General features: G+C 46.3%; 1 protein-coding gene across 1 annotated transcript; it reads left to right on the top strand.

The window, feature by feature from the left end:
• Positions 1-9008: 9008 nt before the first annotated feature.
• LOC144479257 (coagulation factor X-like) lies at positions 9009-24975 on the top strand. Its single transcript, XM_078197928.1, has 5 exons — positions 9009-9179; positions 11293-11453; positions 13015-13039; positions 21422-21535; positions 24694-24975. Exons 1-5 carry the CDS (start codon positions 9116-9118, stop codon positions 24816-24818), a joined length of 489 nt encoding a protein of 162 aa, XP_078054054.1. The 5' UTR covers positions 9009-9115; the 3' UTR covers positions 24819-24975.
• Positions 24976-26825: the final 1850 nt, after the last annotated feature.

The following is a 26825-nucleotide window of genomic DNA, read 5'->3' on the forward strand; positions in this document are numbered from 1 at the left end:
CACACCTCCTCACTTTCATCATAAGCCGACCATGGGGGACCTTATCAAACGCCTTACTAAAATCCATGTATATGACATCAACTGCCCTACCTTCATCAACACACTTAGTTACCTCCTCAAAAAATTCTATCAAATTTGTGAGGCACGACTTGCCCTTCACGAATCCATGCTGACTATCCCGGATTAATCCGCATCTTTCTAAATGGTCGTAAATCCCATCTCTAAGGACCTTTTCCATCAATTTACCAACCACCGAAGTAAGACTAACCGGTCTATAATTATCAGGGTCATTTCTATTCCCTTTCTTAAACAGAGGAACAACATTCGCCATTCTCCGGTCCTCTGGCACCATCCCCGTGGACAGCGAGGACCTAAAGATCAAAGCCAAAGGCTCTGCAATCTCATCCTTTGCCTCCCAAAGAATCCTAGGATACATTTCATCAGGCCCAGGGGACTTATCGACCTTCAGTTTATTCAAAACTGCCAGGACATCCTCCCTCCGAACATCTATTTCCTCCAGCCTATTAGCCTGTAACACCTTCTCTTCCTCAAAAACATGGCCCCTCTCCTTGGGGTCATTCATCACCTCGCCTATCTCTACTGACTCCATACACAAGTTCCCACTACAGTCCTTGACCGGCCCTAACCTCACCCTGGTCATTCTTTTATTCCTCACATAAGAGTAAAAGGCCTTGGGGTTTTCCTTGATCCGACCCGCCAAGGACTTCTCGTGTCCCCTCCTAGCTCTCCTAAGCCCCTTTTTCAGCTCATTCCTTGCTAACTTGTAACCCTCAATCGAGCCATCTGAACCTTGTTTCCTCATCCCTACATAAGCTTCCCTCTTCCTTTTCACAAGACATTCCACCTCTTTCGTGAACCATGGTTCCCTCACTCGGCCATTTCCTCCCTGCCTGACAGGGACATACCTATCAAGGACATCCAGTATTTGTTCCTTGAAAAAGTTCCACTTTTCATTAGTTCCTTTCCCTGACAGTTTCTGTTCCCAACTTATGCCCCCTAATTCTTGCCTAATCGCATCATAATTACCTCTCCCCCAATTGTAAACCTTGCCCTGCCGTACGGCCCTATCCCTCTCCCTCTCCCTTACTCTAGAAAAGACTTTGGGAGGGATTTTCTGTTCCTGTTTTCGGTGGGCAGGATCAGTGGTGGGAGCAGAAAATCGAGCGGGCGTCCCTAAACATTACGCTGGTGGGATTTCCCGTAGCGAGTTGTCCCTGTCCCCGCACCCCCCCCCCCCCCCTCCTGCCAATGATGTAACAGGAATCCCGACATTGAATGTCAGTATCTCAATTAGAATAAATTTAAATACGATTATCAGACATTCGTGCTGGATAATCCCCCCTCCCGCCCCGCCCCGTTAGATTATCCATTTACACCGACTTCAGGGCACACCAATTTGAATCATGACAGATCCCAACTGGCATGTAGAACCAAATAAACCTGTTGGACTTTAACCTGGTGTTGTGAGACTTCTTACTGTGCTTACCCCAGTCCAACGCCGGCATCTCCACATGCAGAACCTACCAGAGGAGTTCAAGTTAGTGCATGGCGGCGGCGGCGGGGGGGGGAGGAGAGTGCCATGCCTGGGGAGTGACATGGGGCAATGACGGGGGAATTTTCTGTTGGCAGGGTATTGCGTGGGAGGGGGGCGGGGGTGGGGGGTGTTCTGTGTCAGGGTAATTCTGTGGGGGGCAGTTTCTGTTGGAGTTGAGGGTGTGTGTTCGGGGTGGGGATGGAGTGGAGTGTGTTTGGGATTTGGTCACTGACTCTCCCCTTGCCAGCCGTTCCCAACCAACCCGGGCTCCATGAGCACAGTCTTCACCAGAATGGCCCACTTCAGCAGAAACCCCTCCGCTCTGTTCACGGTAGTCATGAGGGCGTGGACCCCCCGGGATCATGTTTACCTGCTCCCTCAGTAAACTCCTGTGCACTGTGTAGACAGCTCCGGTTAATCAGCCTCTATAAAATAACTGAAGCTTTTCCATACCTTTGCTTTTCTTATCCCTGCTACTGAATACAGAATTTGTGTTTCCTTCTTTACACTGTCCCATACACATTCCTCCAAAGCTGACTTACATTGAACCTCTGGGCAATCTGAGCTTTTCATGGCTCTGTTTCTTTGTCTGGTTAGAATCAGTTTCTGTTTCCCCAGAAATCTGAGGTCAGATGCTCTGAAACTTGAATCAGTGCCGCCAACAGAACATTCGGCCAGTCATCTGTTCGGTCAACAGTTCACACAATCTTCCCACTGGTCCCACAAATTGTGGATTCCATCACAAATCCCATTCACAGGACAGCTCTGAGTTTGGAGGAAGAGTGTGGACAAGCCTAATGAAGTAGGCATGGAACTACAAAAGAAGTTACATATAATTGGCAGACCAATGGCAGATTAAAATAAAAATGAGTAATTATGAAGTATTGCACATGGGTCGAAAAATATGTATTTGTTAACGTGCTGGATGAGTTATGGTGGGAAGCGATTAGAAATTACACTTAAAATCTCCAGGTGTGTTGCAGCAAATGAACTGCTGGAGTCCTTTTTGAAAGATCAGTTGAAGATGTGTGCTGTAACTGTGCAGGATATCTTTTCAATCACCTGCCGGGATCAACTCAGGCTCCAGTCCTTTCATAGCATCAACAATATATCCTGGGTGCCATAAAGGAAGTGGATTCAAGAGAACTAGACCACACTGATGTCTATTTTGGCACTTCAAGGGTAATTTCCCAACTCAGTGCTTTGGGTAATTTCAAGGAATGCATATGGTTAGACAACAGAAGGTGTAGAAACATAGAAAATAAAAGCCGGAAGAGGCCATTCAGATTTTCGAGCCTGCTCCAACATTCATTTTGATATTGGCTGATCATCAAATTCAATACCTTTCCCCCATATCCCTTGATCCCTTTAGCCCCAAGAGCTATACCTCATTGCTTGTTGAAATCACACAACAATCTGGTCTCAACTACTTTCTGTGGTAGTGAATTCCACAGATTCACCACTCTCTGGGTGAAGAAATTTCTCTTCACCTCAGTCTTAAAATCCTCAAGCTATGACCCCTAGTTAGGGACAATCCCACCATCGGGAACATTCTTTCTTAATCTACCCTGTCTCATCCTGTTAGAATTTAAAGTTTGTATTAGATCCCCTCTCACTCTTCGAAACTCCAATGAATATAATTCTAACCAACTTAGCCTCTCCTCATGTGACAGACCTGCCATATTAGTCTGACTTATATACTATTAGAGAATCTCTTTCGGTATCCATCCCTCCCAGAGGAAGAAAACAATGCATTGTCCATCTATTTTAAATAACATAGCAGTAATTGCAAATGCATTTACTGTAATAATGAATAATAAAAAAACAAGTAATTCCACTCAGACTTTCTCACTGGGTTTTGTTTTTAATCTTTAACTCAATCACCACTGTCTGTCCTGGGAGGGAAAAATTACCTCCATAGTGTCCCTTTAAATCTGAGTTCTAAACACTGTTAGCTTTGGATATCAAAGACACATCCAAAATGCAACAAGATTTTTGACACAGTGGCATTTTAGTGGCAAACATTAAAATTATTTATTAAAATTAGCATCTGACCCTGAGTGACTTTTTTCAGTTTAGATGCATTGTGATTAGTGCCGAGACCAGAATAAAAACACCTTACTGATTCACTCACAGGTAAGTATTGTGATGTTCCCACTGGGATTGGAGCCCTGTCATAAGGGTCCTTCCGAAAAGGAAATAAACATTCATTTGAAGAACCAAGCCCTTTTGTCTCTCTCCTTCTCAGGGATTTGATTCCTATATAATGAAATGGAATTCCATGCTATAGCCAGCCTTCCAGTCATTTACTGAAGTGACCAGTCCTCACGTGTTAACCTGGACAATAATAACAAGCTGCTCTTTATAACCATGAACTTTATTACCGAGCTGAGCCTGTCCCTTGCACTAGGTTCCCAACCCTACACCGCTATCTTTGAAATGTAAACAGCCGAATTGGGCCAAGAGTAAACTTGGCACCCAATTAGTGGCTCAGAGTGTAACCAGGAGTTTGGAGCTTCCCATGGACTCTGATTGGCCAAGGTAGGCGGCAGCCATGATGGGGCTTGCTGCTGCCTTGCAGAAGGGAGGAGGCAACACCTTGGTGGGCCAGCAGCCTTAATGAGCAGAAAAGTGATCAAATGGTAGAGAAAGCACACACCCCAGTGCTAAATCCCCCCCAGCTCTCAACGTTTTTCAACATTTAAAAAAACTTTAATTTCTTCCCACTTTGACATCGACAGCTTTTGCACTAACGCACACCAACGCAAACTAGACTGTTTGAGTTTGAGTGATTTCAACTTTGGAAATTCCCTACTGATCTCCCTTGGCTATATTAATAAATGCATAAAGGGCTGTTAATTGGAGAGGAGTGAGTTCCCCATTCCCCCTTTATAATATATTCAAATTCTATTTGTTCAAACACTGTATGATTTCTAACTATAAATGAATGCATCTTTAAAATGTATTTGTTCATGGGATGTGAGCATCACTGGTGCAGCCAGCATTAATTGTCCAGCCCTCATTGTCCTTGGAAAGATAGCGATAGCCTGGAGAGGCTGTGGCGTAGTGGAATTGTCATTAGACTAATAATGCAGAGACCCAGGGTAATGCTCTTGGGACGTGGGTTTGAATCCCACCATGGCAGAAGGTGAATTCAAATTCAATACAAATCTGGAATTAAAAGTGCACCATTGACCCTGAAACCATTGTCGTAAAAACCCATCTGATTCATTAATGTCCTTAAGGGAAGGAAGTCTGCCATCCTTGTCTGGCCTGGCCTACGTGTTACTCCAGATCCATAGCAATGTGGTTGGTTGACTCTTCAAATGTTGTCAGGGATGGGGAATAAATGCTGACCCAGCCAATGACGTCCATATCCAATGAATAAGAGAAAAAAACAGAATAATATTTTCTGGTTGAGGAATACGTGAATAGAATTATAAGTAAAATATCAATTTTAGTATTGTGAACTTAAATTAGCTTGAAACTTGCTGTATGTTGTAATCCTGCACTTTAAGGCTGTTTAAACTCTTTTTTCTGAATGCAGCACAAGCCTTAAGCAAGAACAATTCGAGGAACTTTCTTACGATCCTTCAAGAAATCAATGCAACGCAAACCAAAGCTACTGAACTTCGTGAGGAACTCAGCAGACGCAAAACGAGATTTTGGGAGCTGGTGAAGGAGCTAGTCGGAGCAATACAGAACCTCGATGGGCCAATGTAATATGATCCTTACATGATTCCTACATTTCCTCAATTAAATACAAACAAGATTACCAGCGGGTGTGAATGCCAAATAATTGTTTGGAAAACATTGCAGTCTGACCTTAATTACTCTTTGCTGTAATTGGATTTCAGGAATTTAAATGTAAGACTTTAATAAAATCTTTGAAATACTTAATGTATATCTTGGTAGATGTATATCTTGGACCAACTGGTCCATGTCAATGCATGCTTCACATGACCCTCCTGCCACCATATTTCATTGAATCTTATTCACATATTGGTAATGAATTACATTTATATAGCATTATTACTTTAATATAACAAAACATCCCAAAGTGCTTCAGAGGAGCATTATTAAACACAATGGGGCAAATTTTCCTGTTCCGCCCGCCACAGGAGTCATAGCGAGTAAGGGGTGGACCATAGAAAGGTCTGTTGACCTTGGGTGGGATTTTTCAGTTTCGGGGTGAGCGCGGTCAGAAAATCCCACCCAATGTGATAGCTGGCCAAGGGGACACATACAGGTGACTAAACGTTTGCCAAAAAACATAGGTTTTAAAGAACATCTTAAAGATGGGAAGGGAAGAAAGGGGATGCATTGAGCTTTAGGTATGAAATTCCAATGGAAATTCAATGCTCAGCAACTGAAGGCAAGGGTATGAGCTGGGGAGTGAGCAAAATCAAGGAAGCGCAAGATGCGGGAATTGGAGGAGTGCAAATGTCTTGGAGGACTGTGGGGTTGTTCTAAAAATAGGGAGGGGCAAGGCCATAGACCTGTTGTCGCTGCTGGAGAGGTAGTCTTCTAGAAATGTAAATTTGATGCCTAAAACATTTCAATAGATTAATTTGAAGTGGTTCGTGACATCTTCAGGTGTGAAATTCCAGAGAAGGGTGCAAGTCTGAATTGCAGTCCACACTGGAACTTTCTAGAAACTGGGCACTGGCAATACTAGATGTCAGGTGACTTGTGGCAGTCATCCTTAGTCGTGCTTTTTCTTGTCTTTAAAAAATCCTTCATAACCAATTCAGCATGTGGTCAGCTGGTAAAATTATAAGTTATATCATTTTGGCACAAATCGCATCATTGTGACAGAAGTGATAACAATTTGCAACATATAATGCCAAGGTTTGGTGCTGTTTACTGACTTGCAAGTTAATGCCAAACATAAGAATTTGGAAATGTGCAGTGCTACACAAAGAGAGGGAAAGAATGACTGGTTCAAGGAATGGAGATGAATGAATTCAGGAACTGGGGAATAGGGTGTTGTGGAAGAGATCAAAAAGGCAGTGTGAGACTTTGGCAGCAGACAGACATGTCCAGGGAAGAAGTGTATTCAACAATATATATGAACACCTGGCAGTGGATAGGGTGGGGATGTTGAGGGGGAAGGCTGACATGTTGATAAAACTGGGATATTCTCGAAGAAAATAAGACACCTAATGAGGTGGTGATATCGCCATCACAGCAAAAAATGGAATCAATTCAGAGAAAGGTGTGCTTGTGAACAATACTGAGTGTGGACATGAAAATGACAACCATTCCTGTTAGATCCATGAAACAGCCAAGGTGGAATATCTATGGTATATCGCAGTTCCCGCTACCACCTTCCCATCCAAACTCCAGGCTTTCATCAGATCCACAACACGTTCATCCTTTCATTGTCTACCATTATGTTTCCTTTACCCTGAAGTATTTTCCTCTCCTTCATCTACAAATTCTAATCTTCAACTGTGTGCCTTATGGAAGAGCATCGACTCACTTACATAAATCTCCAAGCTGTCATGTGGCAGCTCTGAACTCTCAAAGCTGCTGTTCATGTCAGACGTATCGTGACAGAGAACACTGACAATTCTCATTGCAATTACCTTCAGAAAATCGAGGCTATTATACACTGCCAGTGATGGAGGAAAATTGCCCCTTACCAAAAGAAATTACTCTGCTGGTTTCATCCACTTTCTATTAAATTCACTCTGTAGTAGCAATATCCTCTTTCAATGTGTATGTGTAGCCATTATATTAATGCACACATATACCTTTCTTTAACATGCGTTCAAGCATTAACCATTAAATCATGAGCAACTAGAATAAAGGCACTTATCCCATTCATCTGCAATCTCCTTTGTTCCATGAGAGACAATCAGCTGGTTATTTCAAACAGGTACAACACCTCCAATGAAAAAAATAATAACTTCACCCAATCACAGTAAATGTGTGGGCTGTGGTGATCGTGCAGAATAATCCCAGGGTCACTGCACTGTGCTCCAGTATGGAACAGTTGCATTAAGCTTGTTGCCAGCTGTAGAAAGGGTTACAAGGTGCTGGCTTTCTACAGTGAGATTGGATTACAGGTAAGGATCATGATAGGATTACTGAGACCCACTGTATGAGCTGGCTAAAGAAAGTGCAGGGAGCCCAACAAAGGCTTTGTTTTACTTCAAACTAGACTTGAATCACTCTACACATGTGGATGATGAATTTACCCAACTGAACTAAAGCTATTCAGTGGGTTTGGCTGGTGGTGGGAGTCTCATTCAAAACAGTTTTAACGCCGTTGCAGTATTTAAAGGGATGGGCCTGAAAAAATTAGCAGGCAGATATTTTTTTGTAAACTGACCTAAAGGAGCCAAGCAACAGGTGAAGGCTTGGGCCCATGATTTCTCTCACCGTCCTGGTAGCTCTGGGCCCAGTAATCGTATAGAGAAGGTTCACTCGACTGATTGCTGAGATGGGAGGCTTATCCTATGAAAAAAGATTGACCAGGTTAGCCCTATATCCATTGGAGTCCAGAAGAATGAGAGGCAATCTTATTGAAATATATAATATGCTGAGGCGATTTGACAGGTGTGGTAGCGTGACCCTTTAAGAGATGAGTTCTCAGAGGGTCACGTGACCTCTGTGGCCAATCGGGGAAGATTGCCCGAATCCTGGGGCTGAGCACAGGTTTTTCTCTCTGTTGGTAGTCTGGAGTTGAGAAGCATGTTAGCCTTTATATCGATCTCTGTAAATAGTTGTTTTCCTCTAACAAACCGTTTGTTCATTAATTTACTTGGTGGTTGCTCATCTGTGAGGGTACTACAATAGGGGAGATACCATGAGGATGTTTGTCCTTGTGGAAAAGATGAGAACTAGCAGACACATTTTAAGAATAAGAGGGTCTACTATTTAAGGCAGAGATCGGGACAAATGTTATCTCTCAAAGGGTCATGGGTCTGTGGAATTCTCTTCCGCAGAGAGATCATAGCCAGCATTTCAGTGTGAAAACCTACCAGCCTTCTTCTATAGCCAGGCCTATCCAAGTCCACATCTGACTTTACAGCAGAACTTACATGCATCACTGCCCCCCCCACCCCCGCACAGTTGGCGGCCACCTGCAGAAGAAGTGACCACTCAACCACCTGCAAAATTCCAGCTGCCCCACAACATGGCACCATTAAGAGGCCATCATTTATTTAAATTAGCTGCCTGTCTCTGGTGGGCAGTCAGCCACCATACAGCCAGTCCTGCTGCTGGTAAATGGGCCAGGGGCGGAACAGCATTGAAGAGACAACCCGATGTGGCTCCCTGATATTTACCAGCTTGGCCCAAACCCTCCTCCCCGCCACCCATGCCCCCTTCCCCACCACCCGTCAAAAATATGGGACGAAGTGCTCTGCGAAACATTGTGACAACATTTCAAAATAGTCTGTTATTTATTAACTGAAGCATTTCAATAACAAGAAAACCCACTGACTATATAAACAGTGAAGCACCAGTTTGAGTGAGGTAGAATTTTTTACAAAACTGCATCTTGTTTTTCTTGTCTTGATAAATTTGAGCAGGTATTTTGAGAGTAACATGACAATCATTTTGAGCTATGGGATAATATCATTGTTTCTCTTTGGCTGTCAGGCAAATGACTGTAAGTATCAACACTTTTCATCATAATTCTTGAAGTAATCTGTTTTTAGACATATTTCTCTGGCTCCCTCTGTTGCTGCTACATGTGGTATTGAATCAGTCCCTGGCTGAGAATAGACTGGTGATCTGACTCGTTCTCTGACACTTTGACTCCTGTGCCCACCACCCATTAACCATCGGCAGTGAGAAGTTCTCAGGTCTTCAATCTCTATCATGAACTGTCTGTGCCTTGTCTTTGCATCACACCCCCCGAGGCATCATTGAGATCCAGGGACAGGATAGCAATTTTGTTTCTTCAAATTAATTTTTTGTGTAAATACACAAATGATTCCAAAATTATTGGCGTGAATTCTCCGATGTTGTTCACCCCGCCACCACTGCCAGCAGGAATGGAGAATTTAGCGCTCAGCCAAATCTCCATTCACTGCAGCGGGACTGGAGAATCCCAGCCATGGGCGAGGTCAGAGAATTTCAGCTGCCATCTAACCTTTGCTGCCTTGATGTGATATTGGAGTAATGGTATTTGGAATAGTTTCCATTCGGGTAATTAAACAATTGGAGAAAGGTTACAAGAATGGCCATTTTAACACTATCTGCCCGGTGGAAATTGGTCTTGTGTGGTTGACGTGTTCCTGCGTACTTACCCATCCTAGAATTGTCCTTGATTTTGCCTCTGGAAAGGCGGCTGAGAAGCTCAAACAAAGCAACCATCACCACCTTTTCAAGGGCAACTAGGGATGGGCAATAGATGCTGGCCAGCCAGCGACGCCCATGTTTTATAATTTAACTTTAAAAAATGGAGACTGGGGTCCAGTAAAGTCAATCAGTTCCAACTGTTAATTTACCACAAGCCTGAGTGCCAAAATGCTGTGGTTTTGCTCCCAGGTAATGTCAGGGGAGAAGGGAATCCTGAACCTGGTGAGACAATTTAATTTAACAGAAATTTTCCCAATGATGTTGAAGGAGCCACATGTTGCCCTGAGCACAAGGAAAAATTTCTTGTTTCAGGCTCCCTCTTACTTCCCTCCTGTGAGATGCTCCCTGAATCTCCCTTACTACATCGACTTGAATGCCAGTGAACTACTTGTTTCTCTGCACAAACTGAAGTGGAATTGGCCGCCTGTTCATAGAATCATAGAATTCCTACTGCAGAAGGAGGCCATTTGGCCCATTGAATATGCACTGACAACAATCCCACCCAAGGCCTATTCCCGCAACCCCACGTATTTACCCTGCTAATAAAGGATAATTTAGCATGGCCAATCCACCTAACCCGCACACCTTTGGACTGTGGGAGGAAACCGGAGTATCCGGAGGAAACCCACGCAGTCACGGGGAGAACATGGAGACTCTGGACCTGAGGCCGGAATTGAACCCGGGTCCCTGGCGCTGTGAGGCAGCAGTGCTAACCACTGTGCCACCGTGCCGCCCTAGTTAATGAGTTAAAATTGCTTCACTAGAAACCCATCGGGCATTAAAGTCAGGGCCGGAACATATAAATTCTGGCTATCAGGCAGAAACCTGGTTACAGAACATCTGTAGAAACCAAACCTTTATTGTGTTTAATAAGAGAGATGCTTTAAAGTGAGAAAGCCCTGTACACAGCAAAAAATAACAGAGCATAAAATGAAATAAAAGATAACAGACCAAGTTTCAGGAGTTTTTTAACGAAGCTTGTGTTATAACTGAACAGATTATAATGAATGTGGATATGATTAGCAAGATTATGAGGAAGATGGTTACTTGTGTCTTTTTTTTATTTGAAACAGACTCTACAGCTAAACAAAAAAAATAGCAACCGATTTAGTCATTTTATTGATTTAATTGTTAGAGGCCAAAGTATCCTCACACTAAAATAATTTTTGAAAGGGACTTTGTACAATTCTTCCCTCAATATCTAGTGAAATTTCAAACCAGAATGCCAGCAAATTCAGTGAAAATCCACCTATCGCTCTGACTTTTCACAGACTTTAAGGCAAAGAAAGAATTTTCATTTATATAGTGCCTTCCACAATCTCAGGATATCATAGAAGACTTGACAGCCATCAGTGTTACTATGTTACGATATATGCACTCAGGCGCATGGTTTCGAATAATATGGATGCGTTATTGAGTATTTTTACAGAAACCGGATGCTGCGCGGTTCCTGTCTCGATTTCGCAGAGCTAACTATCTTTTTGAGGAAGCCAAAGGAGGGAATCTGGAAAGAGAGTGTTTGGAAGAAACCTGTTCCAGAGAAGAGGTTCGAGAGATTTTTGAAGATGACACGAACACAGTAAGGCCCAAGTTTTAAGACTCATTTTAGTCTCTGTGTCCCATTCTCACTGTTCCTCATTTTCATTCTTTCTCTGATCACATAACTGGGAGGATTCCAGGTGCTCAGAATAATAAGTTTGGTGCAATATGAAACTTGCTGTTGACATTGCCTGTTACAAGGTGAGGCAGTCTCCTCTTACCTTGTCTAGATTAGCAAGATCACTGAGCTACTTATGAGCTGCCATGTGGGGATTGGTCGAGGTGGCATTGACTGCCAAGAGAACCTCATTTTGCTGTGCTTGGACCATTGCTTCTGGTTGGCTGCCTTCCCTCAGGTAGCAACTCACTCCTTGATTTCTTTCTTTCACCTCCTCCCAGCTCATCATCCCAGGGCCCAAACACTCTTTTCAGGCTGGTCTATTGCCTTCGCTGCTCCCAGTGCGGTCTACCCTACACTGGAGAGACTAAACGTAGACCGGTTTGCAGGACAAATTTGTTCAGTCTGCAAGCGGGACCCAGATCTTCCTGTCGCTTGCCATTTCAACACACCGCCCTGATCTCCTGTCCACATGTCCGTCCTTGGCCTTTTGCAAACTTCCAGTGAAACCAAATGCAAACTGGAGAAACAGCACTTTATCTTAGGCACTTGGTGGATAGCATGGTGGCACAGTGGTTAGCACTGCTGCCTCACAGCGCGAGGGACCTGGGTTCCATTCCCGGCTTGGATCACTATCTGTGCAGAGTCTGCACGTTCTCCCCGTATCTGCGTGAGTTTCCTCCGAGTGCTCCGGCTTCCTACCACAGTCAGAAAGACGTGCTGGTTAGGTACATAGGACATGCTAAATTCTCCCTCAGTGTACCCGAGTGTGGCGACTAGGGAATTTTCACAGTAACTTCATTGCAGCATTAATTTGACTAATAAATAAAGTTTAAACTTTACTTTAATGCCTGAGCCACTATGCAGCCTTCTGGACTGAACATTGAGTTCAACAACTTCAGAGCGTGAACTCTCTCCTCGTCCTCCACTCCATTTCCATTTATTTTATTTCACTGTTTCTTTTCATCTTATTAATCTATATTTATTACTTTGTATTCTTATTTATATTTTTTTCACTTCTAAGATCTCGCTTTCTATCTTGTTTTAACATCCTCTTCCCCCCACCCCACTCGGGCTATCTGCCACCTTCCTGCACTCTGCACCTCTGTTCTGCCATTTACACATTCCAATCTCTTAATGGATGTTATTAGCACCATTCCTAGCCTTGATCATCACCATTTACATCCCCTTTGTTGTTTGGTCAATGCCATCCCTAGCAATTACAACCCCCCTCACCCTCACAGTATAAATCTCACACTATTTTTCTTGTCTTCAGCTCTGAAAAAGACTAATTTGGACTCGAAATGTTCGGTCTATTCTCTCTCCATAGATGCTGTCAGACTTGCTGAGATTTTCCAGCATTTTCTGTTTTTGATGCAACAATTCAACTCTGGTTGGCCTGAGCCTGGTTTAATTAGGATCAATTGATTTGTGGGCCTTTTAACTCAATGATTTTGACGTGTTTTTTTTCCCTTTCTTCAAGGATTTATTCTGGGCATTCTACGCAGGTATGTCTTCTTTAATTTCTCACAATATCAAAGTAGTTTCTTGCTAGTGCCGAACTTGAATATTGCTGAAAAAGGGCACATCCTGTTAAAGCTTTTTGTCTTGCACTCTTCAGGATAATTTGCTAGAATACGAAATGTTAAGGGAATAACAATTTCTACCACACAAGAAGAGAGCGATGATTGGTTGGCATGTGGACTCTTATTGGCAGAGGCATTGCCATAGAGAATACACCAGTTAACTATTGACCTACAGTTAACTGCCAAACTTTGATTCAATTCAAATCAGGCAGGTTGACTCTGATTGGTCAAGGCTTTGCCTTGCAGAATGAACCAGAGACTGGTTGTTGCCTATTTTGTTTGGTTGAAGAAAGGACAGTGTGTGTACACGTTCTCTCTGTTTGCAAAGAACAGAGCCTTGTGTATTATTATATGTAGCTTCCAGCATGAGTAAGTCAGCCAGCCTGTGAGCCTGACTGATAATCCTAAATTGGTTGTCAGTTTAATTCTGAGCACAATCAGGATTGTTTAGCAAGTATTGTCCAATCATGAAATCACAGCTAACATTGGAAACTGTTTTAAGCTTTGCAAGCACCATCTGGTTGGCTATAGTTGGCTACACACTTTGCCTCCTGCGAACAACTGAAGCGACATGCAGTTTAATACGATCAGCCAGCCTTTGGAAGGCAGAGCCTTCACACTGGCTCTGAAATTCATGCACTACATTACTTGTTTGAGCGAAAGGCAGAAAGTCTCTTTGGCCTGACTGCAACATTCTGTTAGTGCCAATTGTCCAATTGCCCTGATGACTGAAAGATGAAAAGCTTCGACAACATGTGTATTTTTTCAGCAATACCCAAAACACAAAATAGTTAGAACTTTTACGGAACAGAATAAAAGTAGCTTCCAGCATAAAAAGGATTATTTTCTTCACTGGGCAATTATTTCAAAATAATTAATTGATATAAAATAGTTCAAATATCACAAAATTCCAGAAAGAAAATAATAAAGACATACATTTATATATCACCCATCCAAACCTCAAGGTGTCACTAGGTCAGTGAAGTACTGTGGTGAACCATCGTTGGTTACCACTGTGGGGTTATTCTAATGTTGTTGTTGGGCTAGGGTGTTCACACTGTGGGGTTGTTATAATGTTGTTGTTGGGCTAGGGTGTTTACACTGTGGGATTAATACACCTGTGGTGGTTGCTGTTGTGGCACATCCCAGTCGGGCCCCACCTCCTGGGAGAGGTATAAGACCCTCTGCTCGGGCGGGACCCCTCCAGTCTGGAATGGTGTACTCGTGTTTAAATAGTTCCATTGTTAGACAATAAAAGCCTTCAATTACAGAAGCCTTGTGTCTCGTGCTCGATTGTCGTGCATCAATTTTATTGTCTAACACGAAACTCTCGACAGAAAGGAGAGTATGGAACAAATGCTAAAGCCAGAGCGTCTGACGCTGGATCCACGTGCGGTCGGCACCTCTAACACCTTCGACCACTGGCTGAAGTGTTTCGAGGACTACCTGGCAGCCTCTGCAGCAGTCACCACGGATAACGACAGACTCCAGGTCCTCCATGCGAGGGTAAGCGACACTGTCTACCTCGCGATTCGTGCGGCCACCACTTACCCGAGGGCCCTCGAGCTTTTGAAAAAGCGCTACACGAGACCTCCCAACGAGATCCACGCTCGTTACCTCCTCGCTACACGACGTCGGCAGTCGGGCGAAACCACGGAGGACTACGCCAATGAGCTCTTGCAGCTTGCCAGGGGCTGCGACTGCAAAGCTGTGTCGGCTGAGCAGTACATGTACGACCTCGCCCGAGATGCGTTTGTGGCAGGGGTAGGGTCTTTGTACATCCGGCTCAAGCTGTTGGAGAAGGGGAATCTCAACCTGACCCAAGCTATGGAGATGGCTGAAATGCTGGAGGCGGCGTCGAAAAGCTTGGCCCTGTATCCGGAGGACCACGTGGAGACAACGTGGCAGGAGCAGTCACAAATCCCTCCTCGCCCCACGGGCTCGCGCTCCCATATCGACCCGACGACGGCGGCAGCCCCAGGCGGCCCGCGGTGCTATTTCTGCGGAGGAGCCAAGCATCCACGGCAACAGTGTCCTGCTAAAGCGGTGGTCTGTGATCAATGCGGTAAAAAGGGGCACTACGCGAAAGTCTGCAGATCGAAGCCCAAGAACGGCAGTGCAGCCTGTGACCCTCCAGAACGGAGATCATCGCCATCGACGTCGCAGTACCCACGAGGTCCGTCCACGTGCGAGCCCAGGACGACGCCATTGTGGTTGGCGGAGTCGGAGGAGGATGACCACCAGGAGTCGCTACGCTTGGCGCCCTCAACCATGTGCGATTCATGGGGGCGGCCATCTTGGTCGACGACGACCAGGAGCGACCAGCAGGGGTCCTCAGCATCAACCTCGGCTGCCTGCAGTGACGTCCAAGGGCCAACGGTGGCGTCGATCACCCTGGACCAGGCTAAGCACCACAGGCTTGACTGTTCAATGATGAACGTTAAGGTAAATGGTCGTACTGTTTATTGTCTGTTTGACAGCAGGAGCACTGAGAGCTTTATTCACCCTGACACTGTAAAGAGGTGTGGACTCCGGGTTCTACCTGCCAAACAGACAATTTCTATGGCATCACGGTCCCGGTCTGTACTGATCCAAGGACGTTGTGTGGTAACTCTGAAAGTGCAGGGCACAATTTACGAGCGATACAGGCTCCTTGTGTTGCCGCATCTTTGCGCGCCAATTCTCCTCAGACTAAACTTTATGGTCCACATGAAGAGTGTGATCCTACAGTACGGTGGGCCACTCCCTTCGCTGACAGGAGGGGATCAGCCGCAGCCTCCAAATTGTCCAAAGTGCCCCGCATGCAATCTTTCCACACTAAAGATCACCACACCCTCTTTATTTAAGAATCTGGTACCAGGCTGCAAGCCCATCGCTACTAAAAGTAGGCGTTACAGTGCTGAAGATCGGATCTTCATCAGATCTGAGGTTCAGCGGCTCCTCAAAGAAGGGATCATACAGCCCAGCGTTAGTCCGTGGAGAGCACAGGTCGTGGTGGTTAAGAGCGGGAACAAACCCCGGATGGTCATTGACTACAGTCAGACCATTAATCGATATACGCAGCTGGATGCGTATCCTCTCCCGCGCATATCTGATATGGTCAATCAGATTGCGCAGTACCGGGTGTTCTCCACCATAGACCTTAAGTCCGCCTACCACCAACTCCCCATCTGCCCAGAGGACCGACATTACACGGCTTTTGAGGCGGATGGTCGTCTGTATCAGTTTCTTAGGGTTCCATTTGGTGTCACCAATGGGGTCTCGGTCTTCCAGCGTGCTATGGACCGAATGGTGGACCAGAACGGGCTGCGGGCTACCTTCCCGTATCTGGATAATGTCACCATCTGCGGCCATGATCAGCAGGACCATGACACAAATCTCCAGAACTTTTTGCGCACTGCATCTCGCCTGAATCTGACCTACAACAGGGAGAAGTGTGTATTCCGTACGCACCGGTTAGCCATCCTGGGATACGTAGTGGAAAACGGGATCATTGGCCCTGATCCCGACCGTATGCGCCCCCTTGCTGAACTTCCTTTGCCCGCTAGCGCAAAAGCACTGAGGAGATGCCTAGGCTTCTTCTCCTATTATGCGCAGTGGGTCCCCAACTACGCGGACAAAGCCCGTCCGCTTATTAAGTCCACGACTTTTCCACTCTCGCCAGAGGCCCAATTGGCCTTCAAGGCATTGAAAAGCGACATTGCGAAAGCCACGATGCACGCGGTGGATGAATCCATCCCTTTTCAGGTGGAAAGTGATGCATCTGATTTCGCCCTGGCCGCCACACTAAACCAGGCAGGCAGGCCCGTCGCGTTTTTCTCCCGCACCCTTCAAGGTCCCGAAATTCGGCATTCAGCGGTGGAAAAGGAGGCTCAGGCTATTGTGGAGGCCGTCAGACACTGGCGCCATTACCTGGCGGGGAAGCGGTTCACCCTGATCACGGACCAGCGGTCCGTGGCGTTTATGTTCAATAATACGCAGAGGGGCAAGATCAAGAATGACAAGATCTTGCAGTGGAGAATTGAGCTCTCCACCTATAATTACGATATTATGTATCGTCCAGGGAAACTCAATGAGCCCTCGGATGCCCTCTCGCGCGGAACATGCGCTACTATGCAGGAGGACCGCTTGAACGCCCTCCATAATGACCTGTGCCATCCTGGGGTCACTCGGCTCTACCACTTCATCAAAGCCCGCAACCTGCCCTACTCGGTGGAGGATGTCAGGTCAGTAACAAGGAGCTGTCGGCTTTGCGCGGAATGCAAACCGCACTTTTACCGACCTGACCGGGCACATTTGGTCAAGGCCACTCGCCCCTTCGAGAGGCTGAGTGTGGATTTTAAGGGCCCCCTTCCCTCAACAGACCGGAACGTGTACTTTCTTAACATCATAGACGAGTACTCCCGGTTCCCGTTTGTTGTCCCCTGTGCGGACACGTCGACTGCCACGGTGATCAAGGCATTCCGTGATCTTTTTACCCTGTTCGGGTACCCCTGCTATATACATAGCGATAGGGGCTCGTCGTTCATGAGTAACGACTTGAGGCAATTCCTGCTCTCATACGGGATTGCCTCTAGTAGAACCACGAGTTACAACCCTAGGGGCAACGGACAGGTGGAGAGAGAGAATGCTACAGTCTGGAAGGCTGTCCTATTGGCGCTGAAGTCCAAAGGCCTTCCAGTCTCCCATTGGCAGGAGGTCCTCCCAAATGCGCTTCACTCCATTCGCTCCCTCCTGTGTACGGCAACCAATGCTACTCCCCACGAGAGGATGTTCTCATTCCCTCGGAAGTCGTCCTCGGGGATATCTTTACCAGCCTGGTTGACGTACCCAGGACCCGTCCTTCTGCGGCGACATGTAAGGGCCCGCAAGTCCGACCCCTTGGTCGAACCGGTCCACCTCCTCCACGCCAACCCTCAGTATGCCTATGTGGCATATCCTGACGGGCGAGAGGACACAGTCTCGATCCGAGACCTGGCGCCCGCAGGGGACGTAGCAACTCCTGTCGCTCCCATACCCCCAGTCACGAATCCCCTATCTCTTATTTCTCCCCCGGACGTGGCGCGGTCAGCACCGGGACCAGTGCATAACAGTTATACTCCACTGTACAGCTTGCCTGAGACTCGGAGATCGGCGCCATCGCAGAAGGTACCGGGATCCCCTGTACTACCGCTTCATCAGGGTCAACCGGCCCGTGAGTCCTCAAGGGGACAGCCGGACACTGTTTTGGAGAGAACGCCACCGCAAGCACCTGCTCCGGTGTCACAGCCGGTATTGAGGAGGTCACAACGACGGTGCGGTCCTCCAGACCGTCTGGACTTGTAGATTTTGTTTGTATATATAGTCTGTTTTCGCACCCCGCCGGCCTTTGTTCTCAAAGGAGGGGTGAATGTGGTGAACCATCGTTGGTTACCACTGTGGGGTTATTCTAATGTTGTTGTTGGGCTAGGGTGTTCACACTGTGGGGTTGTTATAATGTTGTTGTTGGGCTAGGGTGTTTACACTGTGGGATTAATACACCTGTGGTGGTTGCTGTTGTGGCACATCCCAGTCGGGCCCCACCTCCTGGGAGAGGTATAAGACCCTCTGCTCGGGCGGGACCCCTCCAGTCTGGAATGGTGTACTCGTGTTTAAATAGTTCCATTGTTAGACAATAAAAGCCTTCAATTACAGAAGCCTTGTGTCTCGTGCTCGATTGTCGTGCATCAAGTACTTTGGAGATGTCATCTGTGCACAGCTTGTTCCCATAAATAACAACATGATGATGACCAGAAAACCTTTCTTAGTGATGTTAACTGAGGGACAAATATTGGCCAGAACACTGGGGATGACAACACTCGCGTTTGAAAAAATGTCACAGGATGTTTTATCTTCACTTTGAAGAGCAAATGTGGCTCAGTTTAATATGACAGCCACAGGTTGACACCTCTGACAGTGCAGCACTCCAGTACTTACGCACAGTGTCAGCCTAGATTCCAGTGCTCAGGTTTTCAGAGTGAGTGATACAGAGAATTCTCTTTTCTGGATTCTAATGGTCTACTTGGTATCATACGGCCCTCCAAATCAAGACAATAGAATCATAGAATCCCAACAGTGCAGAGGGAGGCCACTTGGCCCATTGAGTCTGCACCGACCACAATCCCACCCAGGCCCTATACCCGTAACACCATGTATTTACGCTACTAATCCCCCTGACACTAGGGTCAATTTAGCATGGCCAATCAACCTAAATCTCACATTTTTGGAGTGTGGGAGGAAACCGGAGAATCTGGAGGAACCCACGCAGACATGGGGAGAATGTGCAAACTCCACACAGACAGTGACCCGAGGCTGGAATCGAACCCGTGTCCCTGGCACTGTGAGGCAGCAATGCTAACCATTGTGCTGCTGTGCCGCCCCAAATACTTCTCCTGAGAAGGAGTCACATCCCATCCTGGCAATACTTTGACAGATATCTAGCTGAAGTGTTTGGTGAGTCCTATTAACAAGTCTACCTCAAACAGGCAACAACTTGGTATTTTCCAGCTAACCTATAGATCACTCCATTAGTTTATGAGAAAAATTGGTTTAATTGCGGTGCTTAAATTTCTATTTGACAAAATAATAACTTAAAGTCCTCTTGGGACTAGAAGAAGCTGGAGACAGACCAGAATTAAAAGTGCATGAGCAACATACTGGCTCATTTTATTAATACAGTCTCTGCATACCCTCAGCCTTTACTTGCAGACCCCTGATGGTACAATTCTGTATGCTATCTAACAACACATATATATTGCTCTTTCCAAAATATTAATAAAGCACAGACCTACAGCCAATCCATTAGTTTATGGGAAAACATTATTCAATTGATATGTTGATTTTCATTAATAAATGTTAATACTTTGAATTGTAAAATGTAATTGCATAATGCATGAGAAAGCAGGTGGACAATGGTTATGAACCATTCGAGGTCCAATCACAGTTGCCAAGGTCAATGGTCAGATACACAACCCATTCAAATCAATTCCCCTACTTACTGGAAGAGGTATTGCTGGTATTCACAGAGGCATTTCCTAGATTTTTAATTTGTGCCTGTGCAGGGAAATCTTTCCAAAATAGCCTGTCAGGATAATGGCCTGAATTTGCAGAATGGCTAGTGCTGTACCTTGGGACAGCACGGTGGCACAATGGTTAGCACTGCTGCCTCACAGCATCAGGGACCCGAGTTCAATTCCCGGCTTGGGTCACTGTCTGTGTGGAGTTTGTACATTCTCTCCATGTCTGCGTGGGTTTCCTCAGGGTGCTCCAGTTTCCTCCCACAGTCCAAAGATGTGGGGGTTAGCTTGATTGGCCATTCTAAATTGACCCTAGTTTTGGGGGGGATTAGCAGGGTTAATATGTGGGGTTACCGGATTGGGTGGAATTGTCATTGCAGGCTTGATGGGCCAAATGGCCTCCTTCTGTCCTGTAGGGATTCTATGCTCAGCGCCCATCATCCTGAGAGTCAGCAATGATTGCATCAACACCAACTCCGACAGGCCAACTGCTATTTTACACTCAGCTAAGCTCTGATTGGCAGCCAGTAGCACCTCTGTCTGCACATGGGCAGAAGTCCCACCTTGGAGAGCTGCCGTTCAATCAGGTTGAATCAACCCATCAATCACAGCACTGCGGTGGCCGGAAGAGGTACTGCAGCGCCGTGCCTGAGATCAAGTCATGGGCTGCACTTCTGGTATGTGCCAATGGTGCTGGGGAGGGGAAGATGGGGAATAACCCAAACTGGGGATGGGGAGGGGTGGGAGGTAGTGAGCAAGGAGGGCCAGAACTCCTTGGTCACTGAGGGAGGGATGCGCCCAGTCTGAAGAGGCCTCTTGGCCCTTTCCAGGCCAAGATCGAGGATGAGAACTTATTCCATTTCACACCTTGTGTTCAGGTGCCCGCAAAATTAAAAATTGAGGATGGAGGGGAAAGGCCCTTAAATTCCACATCAAGGCCTTAATAGGGGCAAGGGAAGGCTCCCTATCCGAGGTTCTGTTTTCTCCCACCGTAAAATGGTGTCTGGGTCGGGGAAGTCGGGATCCTGGAGAGAATCCTGTCCATGTTATTTTACACCAAAATGTGCTTCATCTAGAACATGTTATGTGACACTTGGGGCGGGATTATCCGGCCCTGCATGCCCAAAACTGGAAATTCCCGCCCAAGGTCAACGAACCTTTGAATTGTCCTGCCTTGCCCACCACAATTCCCAAGGCAGGCGGGACGGGAAAATTCCACCCTTGATGCCAGATTGAAATAAAAACTCCAATTTCATTTTTTCTTTCTTAGGAACAAGTGATTGTGATTTGTCTCCCTGTGAAAACGGTGGTATCTGTCTGGATATCTACGGTGACATTTTCTGCAATTGCCCTGGAGGATTTAATGGAACATTCTGTGAATTCGGTCAGTGAATTTTCACTGCAAAATTTATTTTATCACAAGAAAAGTCTGCAGTTATATTCAATAGGACAGGTTCAAACAAGTTCGGCCCTCCTTCCTCACCCACGTCCCACACTCCTGTGACTCCACTCCTGTCAGACACAGCATCACCTGTGATGTGCAGCACCTCTGTCTCTCAATTTTCCTGTCCTGAATTATTTGTATAGCTGGGGTGTGCTCCGAGTGTCGGCCTGCCTCTTGTAGGGTCTGGCACTGTGATTGGGGCAGTGGCAGGGGTGAGGAAGTGGGAGTGACAACAGGAGGTTGGTTGTGCAGCTCATTGTCACTGACACTCGTCTCTTTGGCTGTTGTTGGACAGCGACAATCAAACAAGGTCAAAGATATCAGATCACCGCAGGATAAAGGATTGGGGATGGGTAAGATGACTGGTTGAAATTGGCTCTTGAATTGTCAAGCTGTGGGGTTATTAACTAGCATGACAACATGGAGCAGATAATCCACTAAGTGCTACCATTGGTAAAAAGGCTCTGTACATTCCTGTACAGGATGAGCTAACTAGGCAGATTATAGAAGATCATTTGTTAAAAAAGTCAAATGTTTGCTGTTTGAGGTCATGTCAATCATGACATGTGAGATAGCTATCGGCAGAATGTTTGATTTGATTTGATTTCTTATTGTCACATGTATTAGCATGCAGTGAAAAGTATTGTTTCTTGCGTGCTATGCAGACAAAGCATACTGTTCATAGAGAAGGAAACGAGAGGGTGCAGAATGGAGTGTTACAGTTATCGGTGGGTGTAGATTAACTTAATGCATTAATTGTAGGTCCATTCAAAAGTCTGATGGCAACAGGGAAGAAGCTGTTCTTGAGTCGGTTGAGAAGGAGAACATTTGGCCCATGGTGCCTTGAAAGAACAAGCCAATTAGTCCCCCTCCCTTGCTCTTTCCCTGATAGGCTCAGGAGACTGGAGTTTAATTCCCTCTGGTGGGCCCAAAGCTTGTTTTAATGGAGCGCAGTCTTGTGAATCAAAGTGAGAGATTTCTAGGCTAATGTGAATGCATCTTGCGCGCTATACTGACAAAGCATACCTTTCATAGAGAAGGAAAAGAGAGAGTGCAGAATGTAGTGTTACTGTTATAGCTAGGGTGTAGAGAAAGATTAACTTGATGCAAGGTAGGTCCATTCAAAATCCGATGACAGCAGTGGAGAAGCTGTTCTTGAGTCGGTTGGTACGTGACCTCAGACTTTTGTATCTTTTTCCTAATGGAAGGTGGAAGAGTGTATGTCCGGGGTGCATGGGGTCCTTAATTATGCTGGCTGCTTTGCTGAGGCAGCGGGAAGTATAGACAGAGTCAATAGATGGGAGGCTGGTTTGCGTGATGGATTGGGCTGCCTTGACGACCTTTTGTAGTTCCTTGCGGTCTTGGGCAGAGCAGGAGCCATACAAGCTGTGATACAACAAGAAAGAATGCTTTCCATGGTGCATCTGTAAAAGTTGGATTGAGGAGATCGAGAAGGTAGTCGAGGGCTGCTGGCTACTTTCTTTGTATCAGGCAGCTTGTCAATGTGAGGGATAGTGGCACTGGGCACAAGGCATGGAGCTAGATGGAGTGTTGGGCAAAGGAGACAGGGGGCACCATGCATGGAGCAGAGGTTTTGGGGACACCAGACAAAGGTCCCAGTGATTGTTATTAAAATGTAGTCCTGCCTTGCCTTAAGCTCCCATTCATTATGGACTGCTCCAGCAATAATGAGCAAAGTACTCACATTAAGGTTTTTAAAGTTTGTTTATTGGTCACAAGTAAGGCTTACATTAACACTGCAATGAAGTTCTTCTGAAATTCCCCTGAGAGGCAAGCGCGCAGTCTGCAGTCTGCGTCAGGCTTGATAAATGCACTGGGGAATACTCAGCACTTTGCACATAGGATGCCACTGCTTCCAGTGAAATAAGGAATGGTCACCATTGTGCTGCAACACATCCACTGCCAAACTTTAAATTATCTATCCCTATATTTCACTTACTAGTTTCACAGGACAAAGGTCTCCAACACTTCTGTCTTCATGGGAGACATAAATATTGGCCCAGTCATATAAACCGGATGTCTACAGGAATTGACAGTGATAGTTCAAGCAGGTACACAATGAAACTAACAATTTCCAGCAAATGTTGTGGTTGGGCACCAACATGATAATGTTGTTTGTTCATTAGAATGAGGGTGATAATGCAGGTCAATGGAACATTTACCATTGTCAGGATCTCAGGTTAGGTTTAACATGGCTAACTGCAGAGTAAAATCTCCTCTGTCACACAACACATCACAGACACAACAACGTACTGTACTGTCATTTTGTCCATTTCTCACATCCATCATCCTGTGACCTTCCCGACTGGAGGCAGATTTTGTGCCATTGGACAGCTTCCATTAACAAATGGTTTAATTTGTTTCAAACAGCTAGCATAGACAGGTTGGGCCAAATGGCCTCTTCTGAGCTGTACGCTTCTATGGAACCTACACACAGTGTACTGAGTGTCAGCGGGGACTTTTTTCTGATGTTTCTGGATGGAATCAAGGGCCGGAATATTTTATTCAGTCGGGCGGGTCTGGAAGTGGGTGCAAAACACGCTTCTGGTCGCGGTCAGCCCCAGAATGCGATTTCACCCATTGGCAGGCAGTCTGTGTGAAACGCTGCAAACTGTGTCCAGGCAGCGCTCACAAGCGCAAACCTCAGTCCCCAGACAACGTTTTACGTTTTATTTCAGCCCTGACGCTTCCTATCACTCTGTAAGGCTTGCCTGGCCAATCGGCCCATCCACTAAGTGTAAGAGCAGGCGAGCAATGTAAAATTGCATTCAACTGGCTGTGTCATAGGCTAAATTGCCTGCTTGATTGTCGACGGGACGCTTACAACTGTCGCACCCGCCCGCTAAATCCAAAATATTGCGTGAGTGCGCAGTGACATCGGGACCTGCTCTCAATGTCTTCTCCCACAATTTCACACCCTTCCTGGTCAGGCATCTGCAGCGTAAAATTCAAGTCTAGGTCCCAGCAGGAAAAAGTCACTGTCCACACCTCTGTGCGTTCTGCTGAAAGGGTGAAATGTTATTATAGAAACAGTACATCATGTGTTTGATAATTAACACTTACTCATCTTATTTCAGATATCAATGAGTGCGAGCTCTTGAACGTTTGCCCACCAGGAACCACATGTGTAGATGGAATCAATAATTTCACCTGCAATTGTCCAGTTGATGGGTGCAAAGGGTTAACATTGAGGGACAACTGAGAATTTCTTCTCGATTTACTTGGACCCGATGAAGTTGTGTTTACTAATTGGTAAAATCAATCATTGCCTGTGATTACTGATCTCCTCTAATCCTGGTCATTACTGCCTGATTTATAAAGGCTGGGGGTTCTCTGATCTCATCTGTCCCCCCACCTACCCCCACCCCCCCTCGCCTACCTTACCACAACCGCCCCGCCTACCCTACCACCACCCCCCCTCGCCTACTCTAGCACCCCCCCCCGCCTACCCTACCACCACCCCCCCGCCTACCCTACCACCCCCCCGCCTACCCTACCAGCCCCCCCGCCTACCCTACCAGCCCCCCCGCCTACCCTACCACCCCCCCGCCTACCCTACCAGCCCCCCCGCCTACCCTACCAGCCCCCCCGCCTACCCTACCACCCCCCCGCCTACCCTACCACCTTCCCCGCCTACCCTACCACCCCCCCCCCGCCTACCCTACCCCCCCCCGCCTACCCTACCACCACCCCCCCCCCCCCCCCGCCCCCCTATATCTGTGATCCGTGAAGTTGGATGAAAATGAAGTCAGACCTGAGATTTTCCAGCATTTTCTGTTTTTGTTTCAGGTTCCAGCATCCGCAGTGATTTGCTTTTATGAAAGTTGTCATTGCAATAATTTTTTAATATTGTTCCAAGAATAAAGCGATACTTCCAAAATGTTGCACGTTAATAACACCTTGTACCTGCCATGTTATTAATTTAAGTAAAATAACTTCATTTGATACTGTGGTGAGTGTTATTCCACCATACTCTAGAAAAGATTTTGGGAGGGATTTTCTGTTCCTGTTTTCGGTGGGCAGGATCAGCGATGGGAGCAGAAAATCGAGCGGGTGTCCCTAAACATTACGCTGGTGGGATTTCCCGTAGTGAGTTGTCCTTGTCCCCCCCCCCCCCCACAATGATGTAACAGGAATCCCGACATTGAATGTCAGTATCTCAATTAGAATAAATTTAAATATGATTATCAGACACCCACGCTGGATAATTCCCCCCCCCTCCGCTCCCGGCCCGCCCCGTTAGATTGTCCATTTACATCGGCTTTAGGGCATACCAACATGAATCATGATAGATCCCAAATGGCATGTAGAACCTGCCAGAGGCGTTCAGGTTAGCGCATGGTTCGGGGGGGAGGGGAAGAGTTTCATGCCTGGGAAGTGCCATGGGGCAGTGCCAGGGGAATTTTTTGTTGGTAGGGTATTGCGTGGTGGGGGAGGAGTTCTGTGTTGGGGTTATTCTGTGGGTAGTGCAATTTCTGTTGAAGTTGGGGGTGTGGTAGGGGTGGAGGGGGGTATATTTAGGAGAGGGTTCTATCCTTGATTCTTTGAATCACAGTGCCCTTTTAAGATGTTGGCAGGATGGTCTCAACTAGAGTCCGCACACCAGTGTGGTGTTGTGGGACCTGTTTTTGTATTTTCTTTCTCTCAGTCCCTAACAATACGATGGTGGAAGCCATTGGGGCTAGCAGTTTCCAGGGTGCTTTTTCCATCTGGAGTGGTGGGGGGGCGTGGGTTGGGTGGTTGCAGAAGGACTTGGACAGGCTAGGAGAGTGGGCAAAGAAGTGGCAGATGGAATACAATGTGGAAAAGTGTGAGATTATGCACTTTGGAAGGAGGAATGGAGGCATAGACTATTTTCTAAATGGGGAAATGCTGAGGAAATCAGAAACACAAAGGGACTTGGGGGTCCTTATTCAAGATTCTCTTAAGGTTAACGTGCAGGTTCAGTCAGCAGTTAGGAAGGCAAATGCAATGTTAGCATTCATGTCACGAGGGCTAGAATACAAGAGCAGGGATGTACTTCTGAGGCTGTATAAGGCTCTGGTCAGACCCCAATTGGAGTATTGTGAGCAGTTTTGGGCTCCCTGTATCTAAGGAAGGATGTGGTGGCCTTGGAAAGGGTCCAGAGGAGGTTCACAAGAATGATCACTGGAATGAAGAGTTTGTCGTATGAGGAACGGTTGAGGACTCTGGGTCTGTACTCATTGGA

Source organism: Mustelus asterias, chromosome 25, assembly GCF_964213995.1.
Source record: "Mustelus asterias chromosome 25, sMusAst1.hap1.1, whole genome shotgun sequence".
Taxonomy (NCBI): Eukaryota; Metazoa; Chordata; class Chondrichthyes; order Carcharhiniformes; family Triakidae; genus Mustelus; species Mustelus asterias.

Bases quoted from the DNA above. Each gene is read 5' to 3' on its own strand.
- LOC144479257 (XM_078197928.1), top strand. From the start codon at position 9,116: ATGACAATCATTTTGAGCTATGGGATAATATCATTGTTTCTCTTTGGC. The intron at 9,180-11,292 runs GTAAGTATCAAC...TGCGTTATTGAG, and splicing joins TGGCTGTCAGGCAAATGACT to TATTTTTACAGAAACCGGAT. The intron at 13,040-21,421 runs GTATGTCTTCTT...TTTCTTTCTTAG, and splicing joins ATTCTGGGCATTCTACGCAG to GAACAAGTGATTGTGATTTG.